The sequence below is a fragment of the Nannospalax galili genome, unplaced genomic scaffold, assembly GCF_000622305.1.
Source record: "Nannospalax galili isolate Female #2095 unplaced genomic scaffold, S.galili_v1.0 scaffold18, whole genome shotgun sequence".
In the NCBI taxonomy this organism is placed as follows: domain Eukaryota; kingdom Metazoa; phylum Chordata; class Mammalia; order Rodentia; family Spalacidae; genus Nannospalax; species Nannospalax galili.
The window spans coordinates 554371-581829 of NW_008346548.1; the positions used below are offsets into that span (position 1 = coordinate 554371).

At 40.6% G+C, this 27459-nt stretch overlaps 2 protein-coding genes across 8 annotated transcripts in view; one reads left to right on the forward strand and one right to left on the reverse strand.

Annotated features, from left to right (window-relative positions):
- The window catches only part of Qtrt2 (queuine tRNA-ribosyltransferase accessory subunit 2), an 88514-nt gene extending 69127 nt beyond the window's left edge, over positions 1–19387 (forward strand). Inside the window, exon 11 of one of the 5 annotated variants that reach the window (XM_029568176.1) lies at positions 19075–19387. In XM_029568176.1, coding sequence (XP_029424036.1) covers positions 19075–19146 — 72 coding nt within the window. In that variant the 3' untranslated portion in view covers positions 19147–19387. Of the gene's footprint in view, positions 1–6483; positions 6587–17485; positions 17977–19074 lie in introns of those variants that run through there. The other 4 variants (XM_029568177.1, XM_029568180.1, XM_029568179.1 and 1 more) reach the window with 4 other exon arrangements.
- Positions 14661–27459, reverse strand: part of Drd3 (dopamine receptor D3) — a 53361-nt gene continuing 40562 nt past the window's right edge. Inside the window, exons 4-7 of one of the 3 annotated variants that reach the window (XM_008842862.1) lie at positions 20477–20673; positions 19339–19416; positions 16286–16634; positions 14661–14955 (exon numbers count right to left, since the gene is read on the reverse strand). In XM_008842862.1, coding sequence (XP_008841084.1) covers positions 14759–14955; positions 16286–16634; positions 19339–19416; positions 20477–20673 — 821 coding nt within the window. In that variant the 3' untranslated portion in view covers positions 14661–14758. The remainder of the gene's footprint in view (positions 14956–16285; positions 16635–19338; positions 19417–20476; positions 20674–27459) is intronic. The other 2 variants (XM_017800554.1, XM_008842863.1) reach the window with 2 other exon arrangements.

Consider the following 27459-nt stretch of genomic DNA (forward strand, 5'->3'; position numbering starts at 1 on the left):
AGTCTCAGAGGTAGGAGCCAGAGGAAAGGGACACAGGATATGGCAATTCAGTTTTGAAAGGATGCTACCCTGAGAATTGAAGTTTCACTGTGTTTGCTACTTTTGTATTACTATGACCACACTACCTCATAGAAACAACTTAAGGGATTTATTTTGGTTCATGGTTTCGAAAGCTCTCAGTCCATCGTGATGGAGAAGGTTCATGCTGGTGAGTCCCTGCCGTCTCTTTTCATCACAGTGGACCAGGAAGGGAGAGAGTGCTGGAACAGGTGCCAGGTGATAACCTTCGGAGGCTTGCTCCTAGTGTCCTACTTAGAGCAAAGAAACCCCACCTCCTGAAAAATTCCACAGCCTCCTAGAATAGCACCACCGACTGGGGAACAAGCATTCACAGCACCAACCTGTAGAGGACAGTTCAGATTCAATATGACATTCTACTTCTGGTTACCAAGGCTAATGGTCAGTCATCTCACAATACTAAATGCACGTAGTCCAACTTCAAGAGTCCCATCATCTAAATGGTCTCTAATACTTTCAAAGTCCAAATTTCAATTTCTTCAAAATTTGAGGTAAACTCTTAACTGTGAGCCCCTGTAAAATCGAAAAGGAAGTTATGTAATTTTAAAATACAAAGGCACAGAGCAAACATTCTCATTCCAAAAGGGAAGAAAATCGAATCAGAGCAAGACTGAAATCTAGGAGGCATACAGCAAACCCTGTATCTCCATGTCTAGCATTCAGGGCACATGGTGTCATTACATGGTCTTCAGCTGGGGTAGGCAGCCTACTGCACCTCTGCCTGTAGCACACGTGACCTCTCTTCTGGGCTGGGTCCTCTCAGTGCCTACAGTTTTCCTTGGCAAATGTCATATGTTCTTGGCATCTCCCAAATCCTGGGGTTTATATTGCTATGTAAATTTTACCCTGATGGTTTCATGCAGTCAGCTTCTCAGGGGTTTCCTGCAGGGAATTTGACCCTTCTATACCTTGCAGGGCCTCATCGCGTTCTCTTCTTTTAAGGACATTAATCTTATCAAAATCTCATTTTATGATCTAATTTAATCCTAATTACCTCCCTGCAGATCCTAGCTCCCAAGTACAATTACTTTGTGGGTTAGAGCTCAACATATGAATTTTGGGGAGGTACAACTGAATCCATAGCAAAATCTTCTATGGTCATTTATTAATTCAGTTTCTACTTCCTGCCCAAGTCAATCACTAATCTATGATTTATTTCTATATATTTGTCTTTTGGATGAATTTCTTATACGTTGGTTTATATAATTCTCTCTCTCTCTCTCTCTCTCCCTCTTTCTCTTTCTCTCTCTCTCTCTCTCTCTCTCTCTCTCTCTCTCTCTCTCCCCAGAGATGGAAGTCATGGTCTCACGCATGGCAGGCAAGCAGTGTGACACTGAATTACATCTCCAGCTATTGGTTTTGTTTTTCTTTTCCTTTTGAGTTTTTGTTGCTATTTTGATTCTGGGTCTTGATATGCAGCCCAGATTGGTCTCAAACTCATAATTCTCTGCCTCCACCTCCTGAGTGCTGAGATTCCAGGCCTTTGCCACCACATCTAGCATACACGGTCTCTTTGTATCTTGCAGCTTTCACTTAGTGTAAGTTCATTATTTGTATGTAGTTATCTATTTTCTATTTTGTATCTAGTTATCTGAGCACTGTTTGTTTAAAAGACTTTTAATTGTAGGTTGCCTTTGTCAAAATCAGTTGATTATAAACTTAAGGATTTCTGGACTTTTGGGTTTTTTTTCAACATTTGTACACAAATATCATACTGTTTGTTAACCTTTTTTTTAAGTTCCCAGATTGAGTCCAAGGTGTGCCCACTAGGAGAGCATTCTATGGTTCCCTGGAGCACATCCTCAGCCTTTGTGTGTGTGTGTGTGTGTGTGTGTGTGTGTTTGTGTGTGTGTGTTTGTGTGTGTGTGTTTGTGTGTGTGTGTGTATGTGTGGTGTGTGTGTGTCTGTTCATTGATTGATTTTTATTTTTTATGTGTCTGAGTGTTTAACCTGCATGTATGTAAGTGCACACATGTGTGCAATGCTTGCAGAGGCCAAAAGAGAGCATAAAATCTCCTGGAACTGGAGTTATGGAAGATTGTTAGCCACTATGTGAGTGTGGGAACTGAACCTTGATCCTCTCTCTGCAAGAGCAGCTAATGCTCTTAACCATTGAGTCATCTCTCCAAACCCAGCCTTAGTGTTTTTGAGGTATGGTCTTGTTAGACAGCCTGAGTTGGCCTCAAACTCATAATCTTTATGCCTTAACCTCCTAGTGCTCAGATTGGAAGCATGTACCACCAATTTGGCTAATAACTATAATTTATAGTAAGTTTTGAAATCAGGGACCAAGCAATCCCCAATCCTGTTTTTCTCACTTTTGGAAACTACCAATTCTCTTCCTGTCTCTATGTTTACCTATTCTGGATATTTGTTATTTTATTTTTAATTATTTATTATTTACTATTTTTATATGTATGTATTGCCTGCATATATGTAAGTGCACCTGTGTCACACAATGCCCACAGAGGTCAGAAGAGAGCATTGAATTCCCCTGGAACTGGAGTTACAGATGGTTGTTAGCCACTATGTGGGTGCTGGGAATCAAACCCTGGTCCTCTGCAAGGAAGAAATTCTTTTAACCGATAAGCCAGCTCTCCAGCCCTGGATATTTGTTCTTTTTAAAAATTGTTTTGGCTAGTCTAGGTCTTTCGTATTTCTATATAAATTTTACAATCTGCTTCTCAGATACCTGCACGCAAGCGCACATACCCACACACAGACAAACACAGACACACAGACACAGACACACATCTCCAGCTCCATAAAAATAAATCTTTTTTAAAAAAATTACTATTTTTTCATAATTAAAATATTTTTATTTATTATTCTATTTTATGTGTATAAGTGTATTTCCTACATGTATGTAAGTGTGCCTGTGTCATGCAGTGCCTGAGAAGGTCAGGAGAGAGGGTTTGATCCCCTGCGACTGGAGTTACAGATGGTTGTTAGCCGCTATGCGGGTACTGGAAATCTAACCCAGGTCCTCTGCAAGAGCATCTAGTGCTCTGAACCGCTGAGCCATCTCTTCAGCCCCCATAACTAAAATTTTTAAAAATTATTTTTACTGTATGTATATGAGTGTATTGTCTGCATGTATATAAGTGTACTGGTGTCATGAAATGCCTACAGATGTCAGAAGAAGGCCTTGGATACCTAGGAACTGGAGTTAGGGATGGTTGTTCAATGCTAGGAATCAAACCCTGGTCCTCTGCAAGAGCAACCAGTGCTTTTAACCACCGAGCCATCTTTCCAGCTTCCATAATTAAAATTTTTAATTGAGATAGAATTAGTCATTTTAAAGTGTGTAATTCAGTGGCATTCGTTAACTCACAATGCCATGTAGCCACCACCTCTACACGGTTCCATTTTCTTTCTTTTTAATTTGAATTTTTAATATTTTTTAGAATTTCATACATGAGTACTGTATTTACATTATTTCTACCCCTTCCCTCTCCTCCCTCCAGCTCCTCCTGTGTTCACCCTGACTCTGTCTCAAATTCATGATCTCGTTTTTAATTATTATTGTTATATATATATGTGTGTGTGTTACATAGTGTTACACTCACACACACATATATATGTATATATATATATTTTTTATATATATATAAAATCTACTGAGTCAATTTAGTGTCACACTTATGTACAAGTGTTTAGGGCTGACCACTATACTTATGTGGCTGGTCTGGCACGCAGGCTATGTGATTGACCTGAGCTAGGTGTGGAAGTATGAAGACTGTGTGGGTGAGTGAGGATATTTGTTTCCATTTTTATTGTCATAGAAGAAAACCAGGCACCCATCAAGAAGTTACTCTCTCTTCCCTCTTCTCTCCATTCTTGGAAATCACAAACCTCTTTCTGTTCATTTATCTATTCTGGATATTTCACATAAATAAAATCATAACACACATGACCTTTGTGTCTGGCTTTTTTCATTAATACAATGTCTTCAAGGTTCATCCACATTGTACTATGTACCAATATTTAATTCCTTTTTATTGAAAAAAATGAAAATTACTTTGAGACCAGCTAGAGATTATAGCCCATCCACTAAACGTACACAGGAATAGAGATTCTGTTGTTGTTAATGGATGATGCTGGTTCTAGAATTTATTAGGTGAAGAAAATTGAATGAAGGAGCATACAGGGTGGGTCGTAATGTATGCTGTGATGCACTACCTAGGTCTCCTGGAGGCATTTGCTCCCCCAGTGAAGGAATGCTAAATCATGCCTCTTTCCCAGATGTAGTTCTTATCCAGTGACTATTTGAAACCAAAAATGCCCAGGCCCCTTCAGGGCAATCTGTGGGATTCTTTGTGTGACTGTATCATACTTCCTGTGCTTCCTTCTCTTTTATGTGTTGATCCTAAGTCATAGCCCATTAAACTTCACCATTCTCTATGCAAATTTCCTTTTCAGAGTTTCAATATGGGCCCTACAAAGTCAATGCAATTTGAGTTGGGTCATTAAAAATTGAATATTCCAATCATTGGGGAATAATGAATCTATGGCACTCTGAACTGATTCAACAACATTTAGAGGATTATATCCTATTTGAGGTCTTGTATTTTAAGAGAAGCTAATAAAATGGCTACATTTAAAGGAAACCAACCAAATGGGTAGTATAAGAAAATGTTTCTTGAATTAGAGATAAAAGAATCAAAACTTTGAGAACTGTCTTAATCCCACATGGGGAAAACAGAACCAAAAGGTGGATTTTAAAAGGAAGCTGATATTGGCTGAAAGGGGGCAGGAATTTTTTTTTTTTACGGGAAAACTTATCATGTGCCTTAGGAAGTAATGAGTCAGCTCCTTAATCTCTTTAGATGATCACAAGTCAGAGATGTTCAAGATAGGATTTCTACATTAACGACTACCATTTTTTTTCAGTTCTCCAATTGTTAGAGTAGCAAATAGCTCCATAGTTTAACTGGTCAAGAATATAAAATCTCTAGTCTATATGTTGGAAGACTCACCTTTCCAGTTTCACTGGTCAATCATCTGGTCACAGGACCACTCCTAGGAAGGCAGGTTCACCTTTAGTTATGCTAAATAGATGGGCAGAATACCTAGTGCATTAATGAGATAGTAAATTTTTGCTGCCTGGAATCCTGCCTCCTAGTGCAGGGCTTCTGGGCCCTGCCACAGACATGTAGGTCTCTGTAAGTCTGCCCACTTTTTTGAATTCCTTGGAAAAGCGTAATCGTTCCTTTTCTTCTTCATACCCCTTTCCTAAACATGCTTTCTTTAATGCTTTGGCCTGTGCTAGCATTTTGTATTTCTTTACTTTCTCTCTAAAGCTTCCTTCTCCCAGCCATGTGGCTACCAGTCATCATGTGTCTGACTGCCAGGCAGGCTGTAAACCTGCATGGCTTCAGGGCTTCCTTTCCTTCTCCCTTCCATTCTCCTCCTCAAGGCAGCTGCCAAGATTACCAGCTCGCCTGCCCTGAGGATTTTTTTTTTTTTTTTAAAAGTCTGATAAAATTGTCCTAGAGCTTTCGTTTGGGTCCATTCTTAAATTCTTTTATGAATGAGATCAATAACCCTGTACAGGATGCTCTTTCTCCCTGTTTCAAAATCCCATGGTTATAGCTTGCGATAAATTATAAGCTTTTCAAGTCTATCGTATACTTGCAATGCCTCCAGAAGCCAGAAGACAGTGCAGATCCCCTGGAACTGGAGTTATAGACAGTTGTTAACTGCCATGTGGATGCGGGGATCTGAACCTGGGTCCTCTGGAAGAACAGCCAGTGCTCTTAACTGTTGAACCATTTCTTCATCCCTCCTTTAAAGAGTTTTAATGTGAAAACTTCTAAAATCTGATCAACTATAATGCAAGATTCAATTTTATCTATTTTTTTCTTAAAGGAACAAACACCTTCTACCACTTTTAATCAGTCTGGGGTGGTGTGGCATACAACAGGATAAAAACAGGCTTGTCCCACTTACCTTCCCTAGCCCCAATAAGTTTGCTGTTGAATTCCCATTTTTAAGACACAGAGAAACAAAGGGTTGTTTTCTTTTCAACAGTTTTGACTTTTATTGATAAGCATGTTTACAGATTTTAAGGTCTCAGCAGACAATTTATATCCTTCAAAAACAGTTTTCACTTATATTATAATAGCCTTAGGAATCTAGTCTGGACATTTGTACTAATAATGAAGTTGAGCTCCAGAGAGTTTGCAGAGTTGAACCAGACCACTAAAGGGACCACATGCCAGGGATGGACTCTGACCTCTCCTATTCTGAATAACAGAACTTTGTACTTTTACCCAAAGTTATTCACATTCTAAATCTTTTTGCCGTCCAGATCACTCTGCTCATATTTTACAAGTTGAATGTATATCACAAAAAGTCCTAAACCCTGACCCTATAATGCTATCCTATTTTGAAATATTGCAGATGTAATCAAGATAAAGTCACATTGGATGAAGGTAATCTTAATCCAATGACTTAAAAAAGGAAACAATGCTATATGAAGATGGAGGCAGAAATTAGAATTGTGTTGCCAAAAGCTAAGGAACAAGCTAAGTGGATTGCCAGTAACTACTAGAAGCTATGAAGAAGTAAAGAAGAATCTTTCCGTAGAGTCTTCAGAGAGAGCAAGCCCTCAGATACCTTGACTTCATACCTCTGTGCTCTAGAACCATGAGTGAATATAGTTCTGCTGTTTTAAGCCACCCAGTGTGTGCATCCCTTGTTACAGAAACCCTGGAAACTAACACATGATATACAAGGCACTTCTGCCAGGCAAGAAGAGACGGAGTAAAAGAATGGGTTGTCAGACTCTGGCATTGTGAGGGTCAAAGCCAGGCAATCTGGATGAATAGATGTGTTGTGCTCCTCATTTGCTGATCAGGAGAGGAACGGAGGACACAAGGTAGACTTCAGCGAACACGTATCTACAATCATTAACCTGAGCAGGAGCTCAAGGCAGGAACCTAGAGGCAGAGACCATGGAGGAATGCTAATGCTGCTTACTGGCGTGCTCCCCCATGTCTCATGTTTATTTCATAATATAAAATATAGTCCACTCTAAAAGGTCTTCCAAATCCTTAAAAAATCCCAGTGCCTTAAAGTCTCAAATCTCTTAAATGTAAGCTCCTATGAATATAAAAACAGATTACATACTTCCAACATATCTTAGTACCAAGTAGACATTCTTATTCCAAAAGAGGAAAAAAACAAAGCCATAGCAAAAGACCAATAAAACCAAAGTAAAAACAAGTCCAGTAGAGAATGCACCAAATCCTGCATCTCCAAAGACTAGCGTCTAGAACTTGGAATATCACTGTCTGGTATTCAAGCTCAGGTAGCAAAGTCCTTTGAGTAAAGTTTAGTCTTTTAATGTCCCATAACTTAAATATTTACAGATTTACAATACTTAACCACTAACAGTATCTCAGTCAATGTCACATTACATGATAAAAAATAGAAGAAAACACGACTATCTACTTAATGTATGCACAAGTGTATTCTTAACAAATAGGACAAAAATATTCATGTCAATTGCAATCCTCCTTTCTGTAACTGGTCAGGTGGCCATAGCTGATATATTTGTAACTACCTTCCTCTACTACTTATTCTGTATTTCCTTCACCCTTAGCAAGCACTTTAGCAGATCACAACATATTGAGCAGGTGAGCATGTAAGCAGGAAAGGGTGTCTATTAGGTGCTATCCATTTGTCTAGCATTCAGACTATTTTCAGAATATATCTGTATTCTGGGTATGTTTAGGGAATAAAAGACAAAAAACAAAAAACAACACGGATTTCATGTGGTGGGTATTGTTTGAAATGATTATGCCAAAAGGGACTGGAGCGATGACTCAGCAGTTAGGAGCACTAGCTGATTGCCCCTGCTTTTCATTACCCACCAGAACTGGATGGTAAGACCCTCTTGCCAAAGACATTACATACATGAGCTGTAGAACAAACAAGGAGAAACAAAGCAGGTGCTGCCCTTAGAACCTCATCTCTACTGGCTAGCTTTCATAGTGCTTGAAGGTGCTAAAGACATGACCACTGGTGCAATAGTGGCACAAATATTGTAGGAGTAACCAACCAATCTCTAATTGGATTTAAGGTTTTCTTCCAAGGATGGAGTCTATACCTGACATTGATATCATGCTTATGAACCTGAGGCTAAACATGACACAGGACATAAAAGAAACTCTAATGCTAGTTTTCTACTAAACAATTATTATACCAAACTGACTCTTAAAGACATTGTTATATCTATAGCTTAATGCATCTTTCCTTATGCAGCAGACAGTGGTTAACACAGAAACCTACAACTGTCCAATGTGCAGGGAACAAGAGGCTGCAGAGTGCTTATCGCTGAATAGACACCTATTTCAGACACCACCTGTTCCCCCAAGGCTCAGGGATCACTGCAGAAGAGGGGGTGGAAAGATTATAAGAGCCAGAAGTGGTGGATGACCACAGGGAAATAGAGTTTTCCAGACAGCTGGTCATTTACTCACAAGAACTCACAACAATAGTGACAGCATGCACAAGTGCCATGCAAGCTCACATCAGAACAAATGCCAGTATAGAGAAGAGGAAGTGGGTAAGACACTCCAACATCACCTAAGGAAACTGTGGCAACAGACAGCTCCTGGGAGGGGCAGAGACAGTCTGTTTGAAGCATGAGACTCTTGGTAGGTTAACCAGGCCCCAGTGGATGGTCCCACATTGAAGGACATTTGGAGACACAAATTAGACTTGATAGGCCTTATTATATATATAATAGAATACATTAAATTAGTCATGGGGCAAAAAGGAGACATGGAGATAAGGGAAAGGATCTAAATATCATCAAATTATATTGTATGAAAATCACAAAAATTCATAAAAAATAATTAAAAATTAAATTTAAAAAAATTTTAATTAAAAAACAAAGAACACCAGTTGCTCTTGCAGAAGACATGGGTTCTGTTCCCAGAACCAAGATGGTGGCTAACAACCATCAGTAACTACAGTTTCAGAGGCTCTAATGCCCTCTTTTGGACTCCACAGTCATTGTGTGCAGATGGTACATATATATGTAGACAAAAGAGACACATATTAAAAAAATGGTTTTTTGTTTTTTTGTTTTTTAGAGATTATGCCAAATAACTTGAGAAAGAGGCTCTGGATAGGAGATGAGCCAGATAAGTGTGATAGCCTAGAGAGAAACAGTAGTAACAATACCAATGATGACAGTGGCCTCTTGCATTTTGAGGGGTGGGGTTTATAGTTAATGAAGCCCTTCTTCTATAGTTCAAATGTTTGTATCCCCTGAAAAATTCATGCTGAGATGCCATCATCAGTGCAATAATACTAAGAGGTAAGATCTTTAGGAGCTAATTAGGCCATGAGGGTTCTGCTCCATGCATGAAATTAATACGCTACCAAAATTCTGGAGGGTACCAGAGTCTCCCCTTCTGCAGTGTGAGGACACAGCATTTGGCCCACCAGGATGCAACAAGACATCACCTTAGACACAAATACTGGGCCCTAGACAGACACCAAATTTGCTTGTGCCTTGATCCTTCAGAGCTGTAAGGAATTAAATTTCTATTATTTATAAATTATCCAGTCTATAGTCTTTTATTACAGCAATGGGAACAGACAAAGACAGCTACTAATTTGTGATTTTTTTAAAAAAGTTTTTCTTTATTATTTTTATTTTTTGCGTATGAGTGTATTGCCTGCATGTATGTGAGTGAACTCATGTTGTGCAAAGCTGTGGAGATCAGAAGAGGGTTTCGGATTCCCCTGGAACTGGAGTAAGGACCGTTCGTAGCCACCATGTGGGTGCTGGGAATCGAACCCAGGTCCTCTGCAAGAGCAGTCAGTGCTCTTAACCACTGAGCCATCTCTCCAGCCCCTAATTTGTGATTTTATCTAATCTTCAAATGGTCTAATAAGGAAAACCAGGACTTCAGGTCCTCATTTTTCTCATGAGTAAATTAAAGCTCAGAGAGGTTAAGCCACTTGCCTAAGGTCACTTGTCCACACTAGCACTAGAACTTCTGCCTTTGACACATGTGTGACCTCTGTCTTTCCTATAAGGCAGTTAGAGCCAACTTGGGGTCATTCCTGCCTCTACCTGGGGGGCACAGTCTTCCTCAGAGGTCTATAGACTTTCCTCCCAGGACCCAGCTTCTACACAAAGCAAGAAGTCATTGCACAATGATGGAGACAGGTGATTAATTGAGGTGAGAGTGGTAGAGCAAGTGGTCCTGGGTCTCGGGCTTGGACTGGATTCTCAGGTTCTGCCTCTGTCAACATGTGCTACAGAGCAGAGCTGACAGGGGCATCACCTGCATAGAATCTTTGTGTCAGGAGGTAGTCATGGCAACTCACTCGCTTCCTCAGCTGATGAGGAGACAATTAGGTAGAATGGAGGAATCAAGTTAATTGCCTGTCATTCCTTCTCTGCTCTCTGTGTATTGATTCAAATTAAGCTTTTCTAGTCTTCTCATGTCAGCAGATATGAAATGAGAAACACAGACCTGGGAGCTAGGATCTCCAGGAAATAACCATTTGTAAGAGACTCTCTTAACCCTTCTGCCTCTCTGTGTGTTTCTGACCCAAGCATTCACAAAAACAAATCTCTTTGCCTGTCCTCCCTTGATTTCTGATCTAAAGTCTCTGAACTGCCCAATGTTAACCATTTCTGATGTCAGGTTCATTCAACTAGTCATTCTCTCTTGTTCAGAGAAAAGATAAAAGGATTCAAATTAAAGATTGTATTTGTTGAAACCCAGGGTAGTGCAGAAAGAAGTGGTTATATAATCAGTGGTGGATGCTTTGCAGTGTGTATAGTTCACAGGGTGTGTGGGGTGCAAAATCTAGAGGTTCTATGTGACAAGTGGCACTATCAGCTCAGCTGCCTTCTGAGCAGAGCTACAGGAAATCTTGAGGAATGAAGCCCCTTCCTTTCCCATCCCACACAGCTTCTTCTGTATATTCAGATGCAATTATTTGCAGTTCCCTCCACGGTCCTCACTTGTTCTTACCACTAGCTCTTCAGAGGACTACTGTGTCTGAAATAACTTTCCCATATTTAAAATTTTTGTTATTTATTTATTTACTTATTTTTATTTACTTTTGTTTTATGTGCATGAATGTTTTGCCTGCGTGTATGTAGGTGCACCCATGTGTGCAATGCCATGGTATCATATCTCCTTGAACTGGAGCTACAGACTTTTGTTAGCTCCCATGTGGTGCTGGGAACTGAACATGGGTCCTCTGCAAGAGCAGCCAGTGCTCTTAACCACTGAGTAATCTCTCCAGCACCCCTTTCCCACATTAATAATAATAATAATAATAATAATAATTATTATTATTATTATTATTATTTGGTCTTTTTGAGACAGAGTCTCCCTGTAGTCCCAGCTGACCTGGGATTCCTGCCTTTGCCTAAGGAATGCTGAGATTAAAGGCATGTGCCACCACGTCTGGCTCCTTCCCCACATTTTAAAACTATGTCAACTAGGCTGACAGTATTCTTCTCAAAGCTGACCATGGGGTTTCTAAGCATCATAGATCCTCTTTATAGATAACAAACAGGTCAGCACTTCTAGATTATAAGCTCCTTGCAGTGGATGGGGCAAGGACTATGTGTTCCTAGATGGTATTTCTTTCCACCCAGTCAAATGCCTGGCACATAAAAGGTGGACAACCAATATTTATTGAACAAATGATTGATTTAGAATATGAGTGATGAATGGAACATCACAGGATTGTGTTCTAGAAAAAGAAAATGCTTGTTTATGGTTCCAAGTTGGATATTCTTGGAAGATATTTGGATTTCCATACTATCTACATTGTACCCAAATAGTGTGGGAAAGTATGAAATTTCTTTGGGTTCTGGAAGAGTCTTCTCCAAGAACTCTGCCCTGCTTCATTCAGGCCAACACCTCTTCTGAGATTTTTGGTCATGTTGGCACTGAAAGTAGTGAGCTGGTTCATGGTGGGATCTGTAGAGGTAGAAGAGGTGAAATGAAGCGTCTCAGGATGAAGATGCTGAAGTGAGGGCTTTGGAGGCATTTCTCTGGGAAGGTCTTCCTGGACCAGAAGAAAATTCTGGGAAGCAGTTGTTGCACAGACTAGTAGACACTGTTGAGGCAATAAGTGTTTTTCAGTTTAATGGTGGAAATGACAGTGTAACTTTTACCTTATATCTATGTGGAGTTTACAAGTTTTTACAAGTCCTTGGAGGAATGTGGCAAAGTAGCATGAACAATGAACTGGGATTCAGCATATCTGAGTGACTATTAACCAACAGGGGGTGGAGGTGGTGTGTATGTGGGAGTGCAGTTCTAGACCTTAGTTCCCTTTTATGTAAATGAAGGAGAAAGCAGAACCAAATGCTTCTTAGAGATTGTGGATTTCCCATGCTACTGTTTTAGAACTGAACATGGCAGAAGAGTGAGGCCAATGACTTAAGCTGGGTTCAAGGAAGTTAGGTGCAGGTAGATGGGGCAGAAGCAGACTCATCCTAGGATCTCCCTTTTATCTTTTTCTTCTCACTCCCCTCCACTCTCTGGAGAGAAGTTGTGTGCCATGGTGGTCAATTGTACAGCATGGGAATCAGATGGATGTACATTTGACTCTTCTGCCACTATTGACAGTGTGTGACTTGCAGGCAAGTGTCTTAATCTGCCTCTGTCCTGTTTTTCTCTAAATAAAATAAATTCATCTTACCTAAAGTTATTATAAAGGCTGAATACTTGATACGAAGATACAAATTTTTGCTATCATAAAGATATTGATGTTTATATTTTTGCTTTCAGAATTCTGATTTTTGACATGGAATTCTATTATTTTACCCCAGTGGCTCATCTGATTTTATGTATTTTTTAATGGAAAAATCTAGGAATCATAAATCTTTACTTTTGAGGATTTTAATAGTCTCAGGACTCAACTTTGCTTGTAGCATAAACCTATGGAGCGAAATGGCACAAAGTATAAGAGGCAGTGGACAGAGAAGATTTTTACACTGAGCTACAATATCAATTATAGACAATAACATTAATTTTGTTTTTCTGAAACAGAATCTTACCACATAGCCTTGGTTGGCCTGGAACTCCCTATGTAGACCAGGCTTACCTAGAACTCACAGAGATCTACCTGCCTCTGCCTCCCCAGTGCTGAGAGTAGAGGCATGTACCACCAGGCCCTACCTAGATAATAACATGTTTAAAGGCTGGAATTATAGCATCCAGGACTAACAGGCAACTAATTCACTAGGAATATGTATATATTTTCTTGTTATAAACTTAAGGGTTCAAGGAATAAAAATGGGGGAAGCCTTGGATTAGTTGTAAAGTTCTTAGGTTCTTTAAAGTTTTAACAGCACAGCAGTAGCTATCTGTCATGCAACATACTAATAACTCATAAATTATCCACAAATTTTATCTTGATTCTACAAGCAATAAAAAAAATAGCTTCTGTAGGTGAGAAGGTAAATGAGCTGAGTATTCTAGCTCCTTCTAAATGCAATTTTAAATGACATCTACACATTATTCTGGTTTCTTTTAGTCACTAAACCCAGCTTTTGAATACCATGCTTTTGAGTTGTTGGATTGGTGATGCTTAGGATCTGCACTAGGATTTTAAAATATTAGCTCCATGAGGTGGCTCAGAACAGCCTTCTTCCCATTACCCTCGTTCTGAGGTCCTCTGAAAGTCTAGGTGAGTCACCACCACCCTTGGACCAATTAGTAAATGGACAAACATAGGGGCAAGCAGAGAGTGAGGTCCTTGAGGACAGCAGCTGCCTCAGTCATTGTTTTTAATTCAGAACCTGGGAGGTGACTGGCACTTTCCAAACACTGGTAAGTCTCAGAGTCTGAAAGTTTTGGGTTTCTGTTAAGCAGACAGAAGTGCCCCGGTTAGGTGAACGGTCTAATGTTATTGAGAGCGTGCTCCAAACCACAAAGTTCAGTGGTGATACTACACTGGGAATTGCCATTCCTTTTCCACTTAGTCTTGAATGATTTTAGAAATGGAGACACCAGAATTGCCTTGAGAAAGTCAGGGAATCAAAGGGCTCCCTTAGCCAGAGCTAACATACAAGGGCCGCCAGGTAGAAACAAAGCCTCAGTCCCACTATGGGACAATGTCTCCTTTGAAGTGAGAATTCCCCTCACAAAATACAGCCAATTTCATTCTACAGAAAGGTAGAAACATTGGCCTTGTCTTTCGTATTTCAGGATAGAGTGAGGGGCGGAGCAACTGAGAGGGAGTGGACCTTCGAATGCACAAGGTTAGCTGTGCTAACATTTAAGTAACTGGGAGGTTTGAAGGAAGAGTGGCTGGCTGTTCCATAAGATCGGTTGCTGGCCTTGGTTTCAAGACCTGCTCATTTTTCTTTTACCACAGCGCACTGACAATTTCTGTTTGTGTATAACATAAATTTTATCAACTTCCTTTTGAATTATTGCTTATCTCTTAGCGATTTGAGGACTGGCAGAATGAAGTCAGATGTAAGCTGGGGAGGTAGAACCTTCTACTGTGGAGTAAGCAGCTGGTTATACCTAACCAGGGTCATTGCTCCACAAATCTTCTTTGTACCACATGCTAGAAGACAGTGCAGTCATTCAGAGCAGGTCCTGGAGCCAGGGGACCAAACTGCCTGGTGTCTTGAAGTGGGTAAAGTGGGCACACATCCTCCTCTCCTTCAGCAAGACAGAATCTTGAGGAAGGCTTTCCGGAACTCAACATTGAAGGTGGTATAGATCACAGGGTTGAGGGCACTGTTGACATAGCCGAGCCATGTTGTGGCTCTATAAAGCTCTGGGGACACATGGCATGCCTGGCAGTGGGTATTAAGAACATGAGTCAAGAAGAAGGGCAGCCAGCAGACAATGAAGGCCCCTAGGTTGTAAAGAAACAGAAAAACCTGGTAAGGAGTTTGCTCACTGCGTTCCTTATAACATGAAATCGGCTTACAAGTTACTTATCTTTATGCCAGCCACTATGCTGGCAGCTTTATGGATTGTTTACTTTTTACTTATTTGTCTTTTTTTTTTTTTTTCATTCTGTTGGTATCGCCCATTTAGCTTTTACAACAACCCTACAAAGAAGGTGTGATTAATCACATCTGTTCTTTGAGGAGAAAACTGTGTTAATGTCTTTCATTTACTTCAACCCTTTCTTATTAAAACAGCTTTCTAGCTTGGCTTTTAGGAATTTCTTTGCCAATCTTTTCTCTTTCTCAATTCAGTTCAGATATGTACTTATGCAGGACATGATCCTCAGCTTTGATGAGGACAAAAACAATTCCTGTGCTAAGAATTGCACATGAAAATGTCCAGGGTTTGTCAGTGACACTGACCACAATGAATTATTACCTTCATTAGCAATATGTGGCATCTAGAATTTACCAAATTTTAATTAATTAATTAAAATAAAATTTATATTTTCAACTATGAAATTTAAAATTGGCCACATACATAATGGAAAACTTGGTAAATACAGAAAACGAGAAAGAGAAAAATAACTACTCTCTACTCAAAGACAATTACTTTTGACATCTTGCTGAATTTCTTTTTAGTTTTTTTTTCTCAATATTTACAATAATCTAGATATGGAGCTGGAGAGATGGCTCAGTGTTTAAGAGCACTGGCTGCTCTTGCAGAGGACTGAGGTTCAAATCCCAGCACCCACATGATGGCTAACATCCATAACTCCAGCTCGAAGGGATCCATTTGACATCCTCTTCTGACCTCTGAGCATACTACATGACATGGGTGTACTTACATGCAGACAATATATTCATACACATAAAATAAAAATAATAAAATAAGTATAAAAATAATCTAAGTATTATCATGCCATATGTCTGTAGTGTTTTAGATTCCTATTTTTTTACTTAATCTTTTAAAATAAATAAGCACTTATTAAATATCCAATACATGCCAGATACCTTTCTTGAATCATTATCGTTTGATCTAAGTATTATAATCTCATAGGATAGGCAACAAAATACAGCTCAATTAGGTGGCTTCATAAATTTCATCTAGGTCTTTGAATTTCCACCGGTGTTGATATTTATACAGAAACCCTTTTCAATTTTATTATAAACATTTTACAAATATTTTGCTCATTGAATTTACAATTCCTTTCAAATGTGGCTATGATAGCACCCATTACCAGCTCCAACTAACCACCTAATCCAACCCTGATTACACCAACTCAGACTTACCAAGCACAATGACCACCATCTGTGTAGCCTTCTTCTCTCGAAGTGGCACTCCGCGAGGCTGTAGGGGCCCCAGCTTCAGGGAAGTTGATAATCTGCCATTGCTGAGCTTCCGAACCTCTAAGCTGAGTTTGGGTGCCATGGTGGGACTCAGGGAGTTCTGAGTCCTCCCTGCCCCATTCAACCCTCCTCCTCCTTCTTCTTGGAAGCTTGGTTGCCTCAAGGCAGAGTCTTGGCAGATGCTGTAGTAGTGCTTCAGCTCCCCATGTGTCTGACCAGGAGACAGGGGGTTTGGGTGTGACAAAAGAGGGTCCTGGCATTTCTGGGGATACTGTTTATCATCTATATGCTCCTGAAAGGGAAAGATAATGAAAAGGAAGACCATCATTGTGTGCTACCTACAGAGGGAGCTGTCTGAGGGAGTGGGCAGACCATGGGACGTTATGGGAAATGAAATCTTCCAATTTTACAACCTCAGAGCATCTACCACACAAAATATTCCATTATCATCACAGCAGCCCTTGAGGAGGGCAGCCTAGTACTGTACTCTGGCCTCTCTGAGCAAGAAAGACCTTGCTATAGGGATGAACATGGTAAGTGCCATCATGGGGATATAGGCAGCAAAACTTGAAATGTGGGACACTTTATAAGATAAATGATTCAATTTCTTAACCAAATAAGTTATTGTTACATTAACATTTATGAGGTACAAAGTTTGGGTCTTAGATGCTTGGGATCTGGTTCTTAAGTGTGTGTGTTGGGGGGACATATAGGCAGGAACATAGATAAAATGAGACTGGTCACAAATTGATAACTTCTGAAGTTAGTGAATGGTGCCTCAGAATTTGCTATATTTGTCTTTTTACTTTTTAATCTTTTTAAATTTAATTTTCTTTGCTTTAAGATTGAGTGTCATGTAGCCCAGAAGGCTGTTCTTGAACTTACCATGACATTTCTCTTTTCCCTCTACCTCCCAAATACTGGGATTATAGGCACGTACCATTTTTTTTTTAGTTTTGAAATTTCAAATATAATCATTCAAAAAAGAGAAAAGAAAAAAACCCAAGATTTGTATCACACCTTTCTTACTTAGTATATAATCCTTCAGTAGGTTAATTTACTGTCTCTAAACTTTGTTTATAAGATAGAAAACAAATTGGGAAAAATGGAACCTGATTTTTTTTTTTTTTGATATTTTTCCAGGGGAAGAAAGTTGATATGTTTGTGTCCAACATTTGAACCTCCCATGTTTGAAGGATCAGATACATGTCATCCTTCAGTAGGAGTCGGGATTCCCCAACGCCCACCACCGAAGCCACGAAAGCCAGCTGTTCACTCCATAGCTTTCCTCTCTCCTATCCCCCAGGCAGGCCTAGACAAGGGGAGAGTCACTTCAGACTATATCTACCAGTGGTGGTGTTCAATGTCCATTGTCTTACCAATTACTCTTGAGTTATAAACATCTTCTGGAGTCGTTCTTTAGGATTCTTGTTGAGCTGGGAGCTACCTGGGAAGCTTTCCAGTAAACTCCTTCCTATGTATTAATGCAGCACTCAAACCTTTTGTTTCTGGCTCCTTCAATCAAGGAACACAGTTTTCCAGATACACAATACTGGCACACTTGTATACACTATTGAAGGGATGATGGGAGTTAAGTTTCTCTGAGACGATGTAATGTTTAAAAACTGATCTGCAGAAAGGGATTCTAGGAGAATAGATTTTGAAAAATTCTTGGGTTTTAAAATTTGACTTCCTAATAAATAATATAAATATGTTATGCTTTAAAATATTGAAAAAATTTAAACTATGCCTATATGTGTGTTTCTGTGTATGTGTCTGGTCCATGGAGGCCAGAAGAGGGCATTGGATCCCCTGAAGCTTATAGGAGGTTGTGAGCCACCTGATGTGGGGTGGGAACCCAACATGGGTCCTCTGCAGGAGTGGTATGTGCTCTTAACTAATGAGCTATCTCTCTAGCCCCAGCATATTATGGCAATTTATAATCAAGATCATATTTGTGATTAAGTCGGTCAATCTGAAAATGACAATATTTAATTTCTAATATATTATTCCTGAAACTAAGAGCTTGGGGATAAGTTCTTGAGAACAAATATGAAGTTGAAAAATGCTGTTTCCATTTCACCAATGGAGTCTCACAGGAGGAAAGCGATTCTTCTAAGATTCCATGCTATGAGGGTGTTTTTAGGCTTGTTCTGCAAATCCTTATCGCTTCCTCCATGACTGATGTGAGAAACACTTATTCCTGTATGGCTGGCTGGCAGACCTCCACTCCCAGATGGCAGGACAGATCCTAACTCTCCACACTCTTGGGCTCTCCAAGCCCTCCTGTTGTAGTAAATACTTTTCCTTTGGCCACGGTTCCTCCTCAGACCTTGGATCTGTTATGGTGATTTTAAACTGCTTATCTATCTGCTATCATTTACAGCAAGAGTCTCTAATTGCTATGCCATTAGGTGTAAAAAGTGGTTAATTAATTACAGAGAGATTGGACAAGACTCAGCTCATTATTATTGAAGTTTAATTCCTAATGTGGAGTTCAAGGAGAAGAATGATGGTCTTACATCTGGCGTCTCTATATTCTTTCCTGTACTTTGCTAGCCAGGGGTGCCAGGGCTGACTTGAATTGGAAAGGCAAGGCTTAGGGTAACCATGAGCTTGTTTTGGTTTTGTACATATTCAATGGCAAACAGGACACTTGAAAGTCTTCTTTCTCTGATTTTTCTGGTTCTTTCCATGTTTATTTCATTGACATTCTGTTCCCTCTGTTGCAGGTGGCTCTGGATGACATCCTCACACCATATTTAAAAGTCATTGGTGCAAGCCATTGGTATCTAGCCCAGTAGTCCCATGATTCCTGAATATCATTTGATGCAGCCCGTCATGCAGACTGTGGGATCTTGCGATTATTACAAATACATGTGTGGGGTCAGTGCAAAATTCCACTTTGGGGTGGGAGTGAAATCAAGACAAGTTAGCACCTTAGGAAAAGGTCTCTTATTCAATTTTTCCTATAATCCAAGGCATGGCTTACTTACCATTTGTCCTGTGGCGTCTGATGAAAATCTGGCCCTGATTGAAAACTGCCGAATGGGGTGCAGCCGTAGACAGGAAGACTAGGGCAGATTGAAGGAGAAACAGCCAGTTGTGGGCTAAGCACTATATCACTGTACCACGTCATATGTAATTATGTTGCATGACGATATTTTGAATGCAGTCTGTTCATAGCCTAAGCCTTAGGTCAAGGTTTTCTACTTCATGGGGACCTTGTTCTTCTTATGCTTTGGGACTTCAGCAGTGAGAGCCTGACCCCTACTCAGGTCATCAGACATTGGTATAAACACTCAAATTGGTTCTGCCTTCAAGATCAAACTCAATTCTTCCTCTCTCTAGGAAGCCCTTTCCTGAGAGTACTGGTCTTTCTCTTCTCGTTGCACTTCATATTAGGGTTGTTCTCACTTAGCATTTGGCAAGCACCCCAGTTGATTCTGAGTTGCTCATTGACTTTCAGTGGAAGTGAGGTTTATTTTTGTGCACAGATTCCAGGCTCCATGAAGGCAGCAGCTGAATAATCTTCTCATGTTCCTTTTCCTAACTGATTATAAGTGGTTGGTATTCATCCATTCATGCTTTGAGTCCATGGTAGGTAAACCCCTATGCACTAGGTTGTAAGGTGAGTAAAATCTAAAGCTTGAGGAGTTGAAGGATCAGTGCTAAAGCCCCAACCTTCCTTTGCAGAGCCTAGAAAGACCCATGCCACTAGCTGGTCTTTAGTGGCTTTAGTGGATCCCAATGATTCTTGGAATAAGTGATTTGAACCAAAAAGAATGGTTTGTGAAAGCAGTGCATGGTACAACTGCCACACTGAAATGTTGCCCCTGTCTCCATGTCAATCGAATCAGACAAAACATCAAACCTTGTGGGACATCTGAACTGCTGGTGAGAAGCTCTCAAGGGAAGTAGAACAATTTGGAAACTGTCCTATCATCTTGACCAAATAAAGTATAGGGAGACTCAATACACTCTCAATATTAGATTTAAAGCACTGACAGTACCAGCAGAGTGGAAGGTAGAGTCAGATCTGTCTCTTAAGTACAGTTAAGTCCATCAGCGTGGATGGACACAAGACTAGAGACTGGGGGCTGGTATGTCTTCTTTCTTCCTCCAGGGGCTTACCTGCTGAGGCAAGCCAGGCCTGATGCTTATACATTGGCTGTTCTGTCGAGTGAGGATCCGTTTCCGTCTTCTTTGTCTCAGCACCATGTAGATCCTGGCGTAGACGAGAACAGTTACGCCAAAGGGAACATAGAAGGACACCACTGAAGAGTAGATGACAAAATCAGGGTTGGAGATGGAGCAGATGCTGGGGTCCCCTGTGGGTGAGAGAAGAGGAGAAAGTAACATGATTTGCCAAGTGTTGGACCTTAGTGGGGAGCACTGAGCATGGGCCCACATGACATGCCGTGGAAGGTAGGAATGGGGACATGCAGTCTCAGGTATCTATGTTGTCAGTGCCCTGAAGAAAGGAGGTTAATTTATCTCTGTTTCTTACAGTTTGCTTCACAACAAAATTTAGCAATGATTATATGCCAGACACTGCTCTGGACTAAGGCTGCAAAGATGAATAAGACATGATGTCTCCCCTTGAAGGAGCAAACCATCTAGCTAGACAGAGATGATCCCTTCCATGCAACATATTCAGTGTCACCCAAAGGAAGGCAGCCTGGAAAGCTAGGGAGGGACACAGGACTGATGAGCAGAGACTCCTAGGAGGATGCCACCCCCAGGAAAGGGCCTGTTGTTACAGAGGCACAAAAGGATGGCTATGATGTGATGAAGGGAGTAAGCTTCTTGTGAATCCAGGGTGTGGGGCAGGAGGTGGTGGAATAGAAGACAGCCATTTGCTTTTTCAGGGAGTTCCAGCACTGGGCAAAATGGAAAGAGAGCTGGTAAGGAGAACGTGAATTTGAAAGAGTCCTTGTCCTTGATTTATGGCTTGAAGTACCCCTGTCACTTCTCTTAGGGGGTTTCTATGGCTTTGGTAGCAATGTTAATATTCCTCCAGTATCCAGGTTAAGACATGAAACTTGACCCACCTTGAAAAGAAAAATGGAAGTAAGCTAATATTTACCTGGCAACAGGCCAAGGACTTTATACATACTATCTTACTTGATTATTATGGGGTGGGGTACATTACTGTCTCTATTCCTAGATAAGCAGATTGAAGCTCAGATACTTTTTTGAGCCAGTCTGATCCTCAAACCAATCTTCTTTCTGAAATTTTGACTTTTTACCTTCCTCCACCTCTGGGTCAGGGTGCATTTATGCCATATCCCACATTTTCAGCAATAACGGTTGGCAAATCTGGCACAGTTTTCATAAAGGGGTGGGAGCTCTCCAACCCTAGGTCTGGCCTTGGAAGATGTGGCCTCACATGTGAGATGGCAGGGAGAGGGCAGTGGCCACAGGGGACCCTTGTCCCCTTCTTCTGAGGTGGGTCGTAAGCAGACAGCTGTAGGACAGAGACCTGCCATTTGATTAGCTACATGACCTTGGTATGTTACCTGAGGGTGCCCAGTTTCGTTACCCACAAAAGGATAAAAATATTTCTTGTTTAGTAGCCATGAAAATTAATAAGAAGAAACGGCAAATATTAATGTTGTTCTTAGTGGACATATTATTGTTTATTGTTTACCTCTGAGCTTTTTGAACTTAAGTGGGAAAGTATCACTTGGAATAGAAATTTATAGGAAACGATATTTACGAAGAAGGGAAGGGGAAATAGATGAAAACTAAAGTGAAAAGAGAGAGTGTGCTCAGTGACCAGCGAGGCATTTCAGTGACAGCGCTGCCCAGAATCCTTGCAGGCTGCTCCCAAATCCTCTCATTCTGCTGGGGATTGGATGAAACTCATCTCATCTCATCAGAGCCAGTGTCAGCATCCCTTAACAAATTGCTCATGGGGCTATTAGTAGTGGTCACCAAACTGGCATTTTCTATTGTTCTGAGGGCAATGAGGTTGGAGACAGGGATGGGATGGCAGCTGGTGGGCCTTCTGAACCTCTAGGGAGTCATGTTGGCATGATCAGCTGAAGTCAGCTCTCCTGCTGTCACCGGCTGGCCTGATCTCAATGCCGCCTGTGGTGAGGAGGAGTCAGCATGCTTTGTTGGTGAGAAGGGGCCAGAGGGGGGCAGGGTTGCTTTCCCTAGATTCATCTTGCTGCCAGCCTTGGTGAACGGAGTGTTCTCCATTTGTGCTCTCCACACACAGCCTCTCTCTCTCTCTCTCTCTCTCTCTCTCTCTCTCTCTCTCACACACACACACACACACACACACACGACTGTTAAACTGGTCTTAAGCTTAATTCCTTTAGTTGATCTAAGAACAGGAAAGAATAAAATACTTTTAGGAAATGTGTTTAGGGAATTTTGAAATTATGGAAAGAAATATTTTATTTTTCATGCTCTCCCTCTCCCTTTCCCTCTCCCCCTCCCTCTCCCTCTCTTTCTCTCTCCCTCCCCTCCTTTGGGCACTGGAAAGCTGATTTATATAAAAGAGCTACTTAGAAAAAAACCAGTCAAACAGTGGGCCTTAACACCCAGGACAAAGTATATGGGTTCCAGTGGTGGGGCTATGGGAGGCTACTGGTGGGGATGGGCTATAAAGATGATTCAGATTGTTTGCGATATTCTGTATGAAACAACAAAGTTTAATAAAAACAAATTTTAAAAAATTTTAAAGTCAAAAGTAGGTATAGTATGCTTCTCTATATGCAAAAATGGACAGCCAGTCAGCCAGCCAGACACACACATGAGTGTACTTTTTACAGCATTATCTTTCAAGAATATTAGTATTTGCTTCAGGGGATGGGATATGGCAATCTGAGTTAGGAGGGAGACTGACATAGAAATCTGTATGTATCTCATTATACCTTATGAATGTTTTATCATGTGCAAGAATTTATTTTCCATTAAAAATATTGCAACTGTGTGCAAGAAAGAAAGAGGGAGGAGAGGGCAGGTAGCTATTTCAGGGTCATTGACCATGATGGCCCTTATTTCCAATTCCCAAACTTGCTTTGTCATCCCTTTCCTCCTCCCCTATCAAAGTAAACTACTGTTCATGAGCTGATCAAGTTTTTCAGCCTCTCTTAAAACCCCCCCATGCTCTGTAGTCTTGTGTCTGCACAGCAAGCAGAGACTGATGAAGGGCCTGGGTGGGCATGGGTCAACAGGGCAGCAGGAGGCCCCACACAGCAGCAATTCTGGATGCCTCTCTGTTGGGTCCCTGAAAGGTGGTTTGGGCAGTTGAGGCTTCCTTAGGATGTAGAACCTTTGTTTGATGAGTTAACTAAAACAGTACTGTGTGGGAAGATGGTAGTTACTGAATGGATATATAAACAAAAAAAATGAGGAAAATGTGCAAATGTGCATTTTATCTAGGCACTGAAGCACTCACTGGCTGCAGGATACTGGTGGAAGGCCAGGTAGGCAGGGAGAACCTCTAATCTCATTTTCTAGGATGAGGAAAAGAAAGGATGATGGTGAAGCTTCATCTACTTAATCAACAAATCTTTATGGAGCACATACTATGTTCAAAACTCCTACGTTACATAAGATACTAAATAGGGGCTGGGGAGATGGCTCAGTGGGCAAAGTGCTTGCTGCACAAGTGTGAGGACCTGAGTCTTGATCCTCAGCACCAATGTACAAAGACAGGTGTGCCTGTAACCCCAGCACTTGGAGGTGGAAACAGGGGGATCCTTGGGACTTACTGACCAGACAGTCTAGCTAAATCAGTGAGTTCCCAGTTTAGCAAGAGACCCTACTTCAAAAAAATAAGATGAAGAGTAATAAAGGAAGGAACCTGAATTGAATTCTGGTCTCTACACACATGCACACAGACATGCATAGGCATACATACACATACACAAGCACATTATACACACACACACACACACACACATACACACACACACACACACCAAGAAGAAGAAGAGGAGGAGGAGGAAGATGAGGAGGAGGAAGAGGAAAGGGAATGGACAAGGAGGAAGAAAAAGAAGAAAAACAAAATAGTTCTATAAATGGGTCTTGGAGGCTGTTGCGAGCTAGTCTGGGAGCATTTGATAGTGATGTGAATAGGAAGGTCAAAAGAAGGCTGGCTTGAAAGACTGATGAACTGCAAACTTGTTGAAGGATTTGACCTCAACTCCATTCTAAAGACAGGAGATGCGAATGAGTCTGATTTTAGGATGAGCCACTATTCTTTTATCAGTGTGCATTTCTTCTTCTTCTTAACTTTTGAAGGAATTAAGCTCCCCCTGGCTCCAGTGTTCTGAGAGCCAGATGAGATTTCTATTGCTAAAATCAAATAAATAGCACTCTTCTATTTTTTTCCAAAGGAAAATCAAGGCAGCTGATAAAATTTCCTTAACTTTAAGTCCTCCCCGCCACTCTGAAAGGTCTCATAAATCCTTATTACTAGCTATTGCATGTTCATTTTAGAATTCTCTTTTTGAAATAGCACAATAGCTGTCTGATTTAACAGAAATTCAAATGCTATTTTTCTTATTTGTGAAATGAAATGGTTGGACTACTCCTTGGGAGATCTTCAGGTTTGCATTTTGCTCCAACATACACCATGCTCTTGTTATTAGGGACCATTGATGTGATATTTGACTGGACTGCTGGGCCTTTGATGGAGCCTGGGCAACACTGGTCAGCCAGACCCTGTTGCCCTGGAACTCTCTGCCACCCAAGATCCTGTGGCCCTTTCTTAGAAATGGGAGCAACCCCAAGTTGAAAAAGGCTGAAGTTCAACTTTGCTCTGTCTGTGGTTCCTAATTCACTATCTACCAGTGGCAATCCGTGTCCTTAAATGAAGAGCTTTGCCAGAAAGTTTTTTTCTTTTTAGAATTAAAAATTTTTTTTTTAAATTTTATGTGTATGTGTTTTATCTGTATATATGTAAGTGCACCCATGTTGTACAATGCCCACAAAGGCCAGAAAAGGATTGGATCACCCTTGAACTGGAGTTACAGATGGTTGTTAGCTGCCATGTGGGTGCTGAGAATTGAACCCAGGGCCTCTGTAAGAGCAACAGTGCTGTTAACCAATGAGCCATGTCTCTAGGCCCAGAAAGTTCTTTCTTATTTAACCTTCCTGAAGTCCAGATTGGCAGTATCTGAGGCCCTTTCCTCCCTCTACTTTTCAGACAGGGATTAGGAAAGAAACTGGCAGAGAAAAGCCATTTATTTGGGGCTTTTAGATGAACTTGGGAACAGACTTGTAGGTAGTAAGGTGGCTGGAGGAGCCACATCTAACAGGATAATGAAGGCACACCACAAATATTACACTGGGACAGAGACTGTGGCTGGGCTCCCCTGCCTGAGCTCTGCTCATGAATTCCCTGCACTAAGTGCTAGAAAGGGATAACTGGTCTTCCCTATGACTACTGGGAATAGCCACAGCTCACATCTTCCTTGGAACAGATGCTTAGTTACATTTAAGGTATAGAAAACTCTACACTAGATATTCACAACAATGATACCAGCTCATATCTTTGGGCTCTTATAATGGACCTGGCATTTGACACAATATATGAAGAATTGGAGGGTTTACTACAGTGTTGTTAAGAAACTTTAAAGTAAGAGAATGCTGGGCCCAGTGACACAAGCCTATATAAACCTAGCTATTCAGAAGGCTAAAGCAGGAGGGCTGCAAGTTTAAGGCCTGTCTGAGCAACTTAGTAGGATGCTGTCTCAAAGACAAAGACAAACAAAACAACTCTCAAACACAAACCAAATAAATCAGCAAACACATAAAGCAAAAAGTAAGAGAGACACCCCCAGAGAAACAGTAGGACACATGCTAAGTCACAATTCCTTTGTCTTCTCAATTCTCAGTTTGAAAATCCTTTTGGAACAATAATGATGTCACTGGTGTCAACATGCTTTAATTACTTCACCATTCTTCACTTGCCATGCTGACATTAACTGGGACTTTGTCTACTGTCAGATTTGGAGGTGGTTTCAGCTGTTCTCAGGATGCATGTGTGTCTGTGAGAGGAAGTAGGACTATTTCCACCAGTCTCCCAGAATGTGTAAGGGAACCACACTCAGCCCAAGGGACCATACTCAGCCCAGGTGACAACACTCAGCCCAGGGATGCACATTTGACCCAGCTAACATTGTTGGGATGTGCTGCTGATCAACAGGTAAGCAGTGTCTTCATCTGGCACTGGCACTCAATTCCCACATGAGATTCCCACTTACATGGCATTCGCACATTGAAATGAAGTTAATGAGGCAACTTGGCTACGTGAGGAACCCATAAGGCACATTTAACACAAAGCACAAAGGATATTTTAGTGTAACAGAGTCAGTACAGTCATTTCAAGAGATGATGCTTTGTGGTGTGTACATGTGCTTGTGGGTGTAAAGTGTCATTCAATTAAAATAACAAAGTAACATGAATGTAAAGATGATAACAGGTCAAATTTTAGGAACATTCTGGGTTAACCAGGAAAGTGTTTGTTGATAACTTGGTTTCTTTATTTTTAATGTGGCAGAGAAACAAACCTGACCTTGAGAAGGTGTTATAAGCTTGGCACATCTACAAATATTATCCCATTTAATCCTTGCTAAATTGCAAAAAGTCTCTATAAAGAATCTAAAGTGAAGTTATATGAGATGTAGGGTAAGAGCCTAGAGTCAATGAATAAAGTAAATATTACACAGACTAAGAATTTGATTTGAAAAATTCCCTAAATTGCTTATAAATATATATGTTTTTTTCTGTAACTCTGAATGGTAGTAAGTAGAATACATATATTAATATGCATATATTATAGGGTTCATATGGAACATGTAACTTCAGAGATTAAATCACTGGGATTATTTGTAGAGAGCCAGTTATGAAAATAGATACTTGAAAACTTTGTAGCTAAATATATTGATTAAATATACATTTGAATTTTTCATTCATGTTCTACCATATCATTATCTTAAATTTACCACTAAGTAAACTGAGCTCAGAAAAATTAAGTAGCTTGCTCAAGGAGACACAGCTGGAAAATAGATTACTAAGATTTAAACCTAGAGTTTTCTAATTTCAGAGCCTCTATATTCCTCAATATGTTCTGACTTCTAAAACTGTTA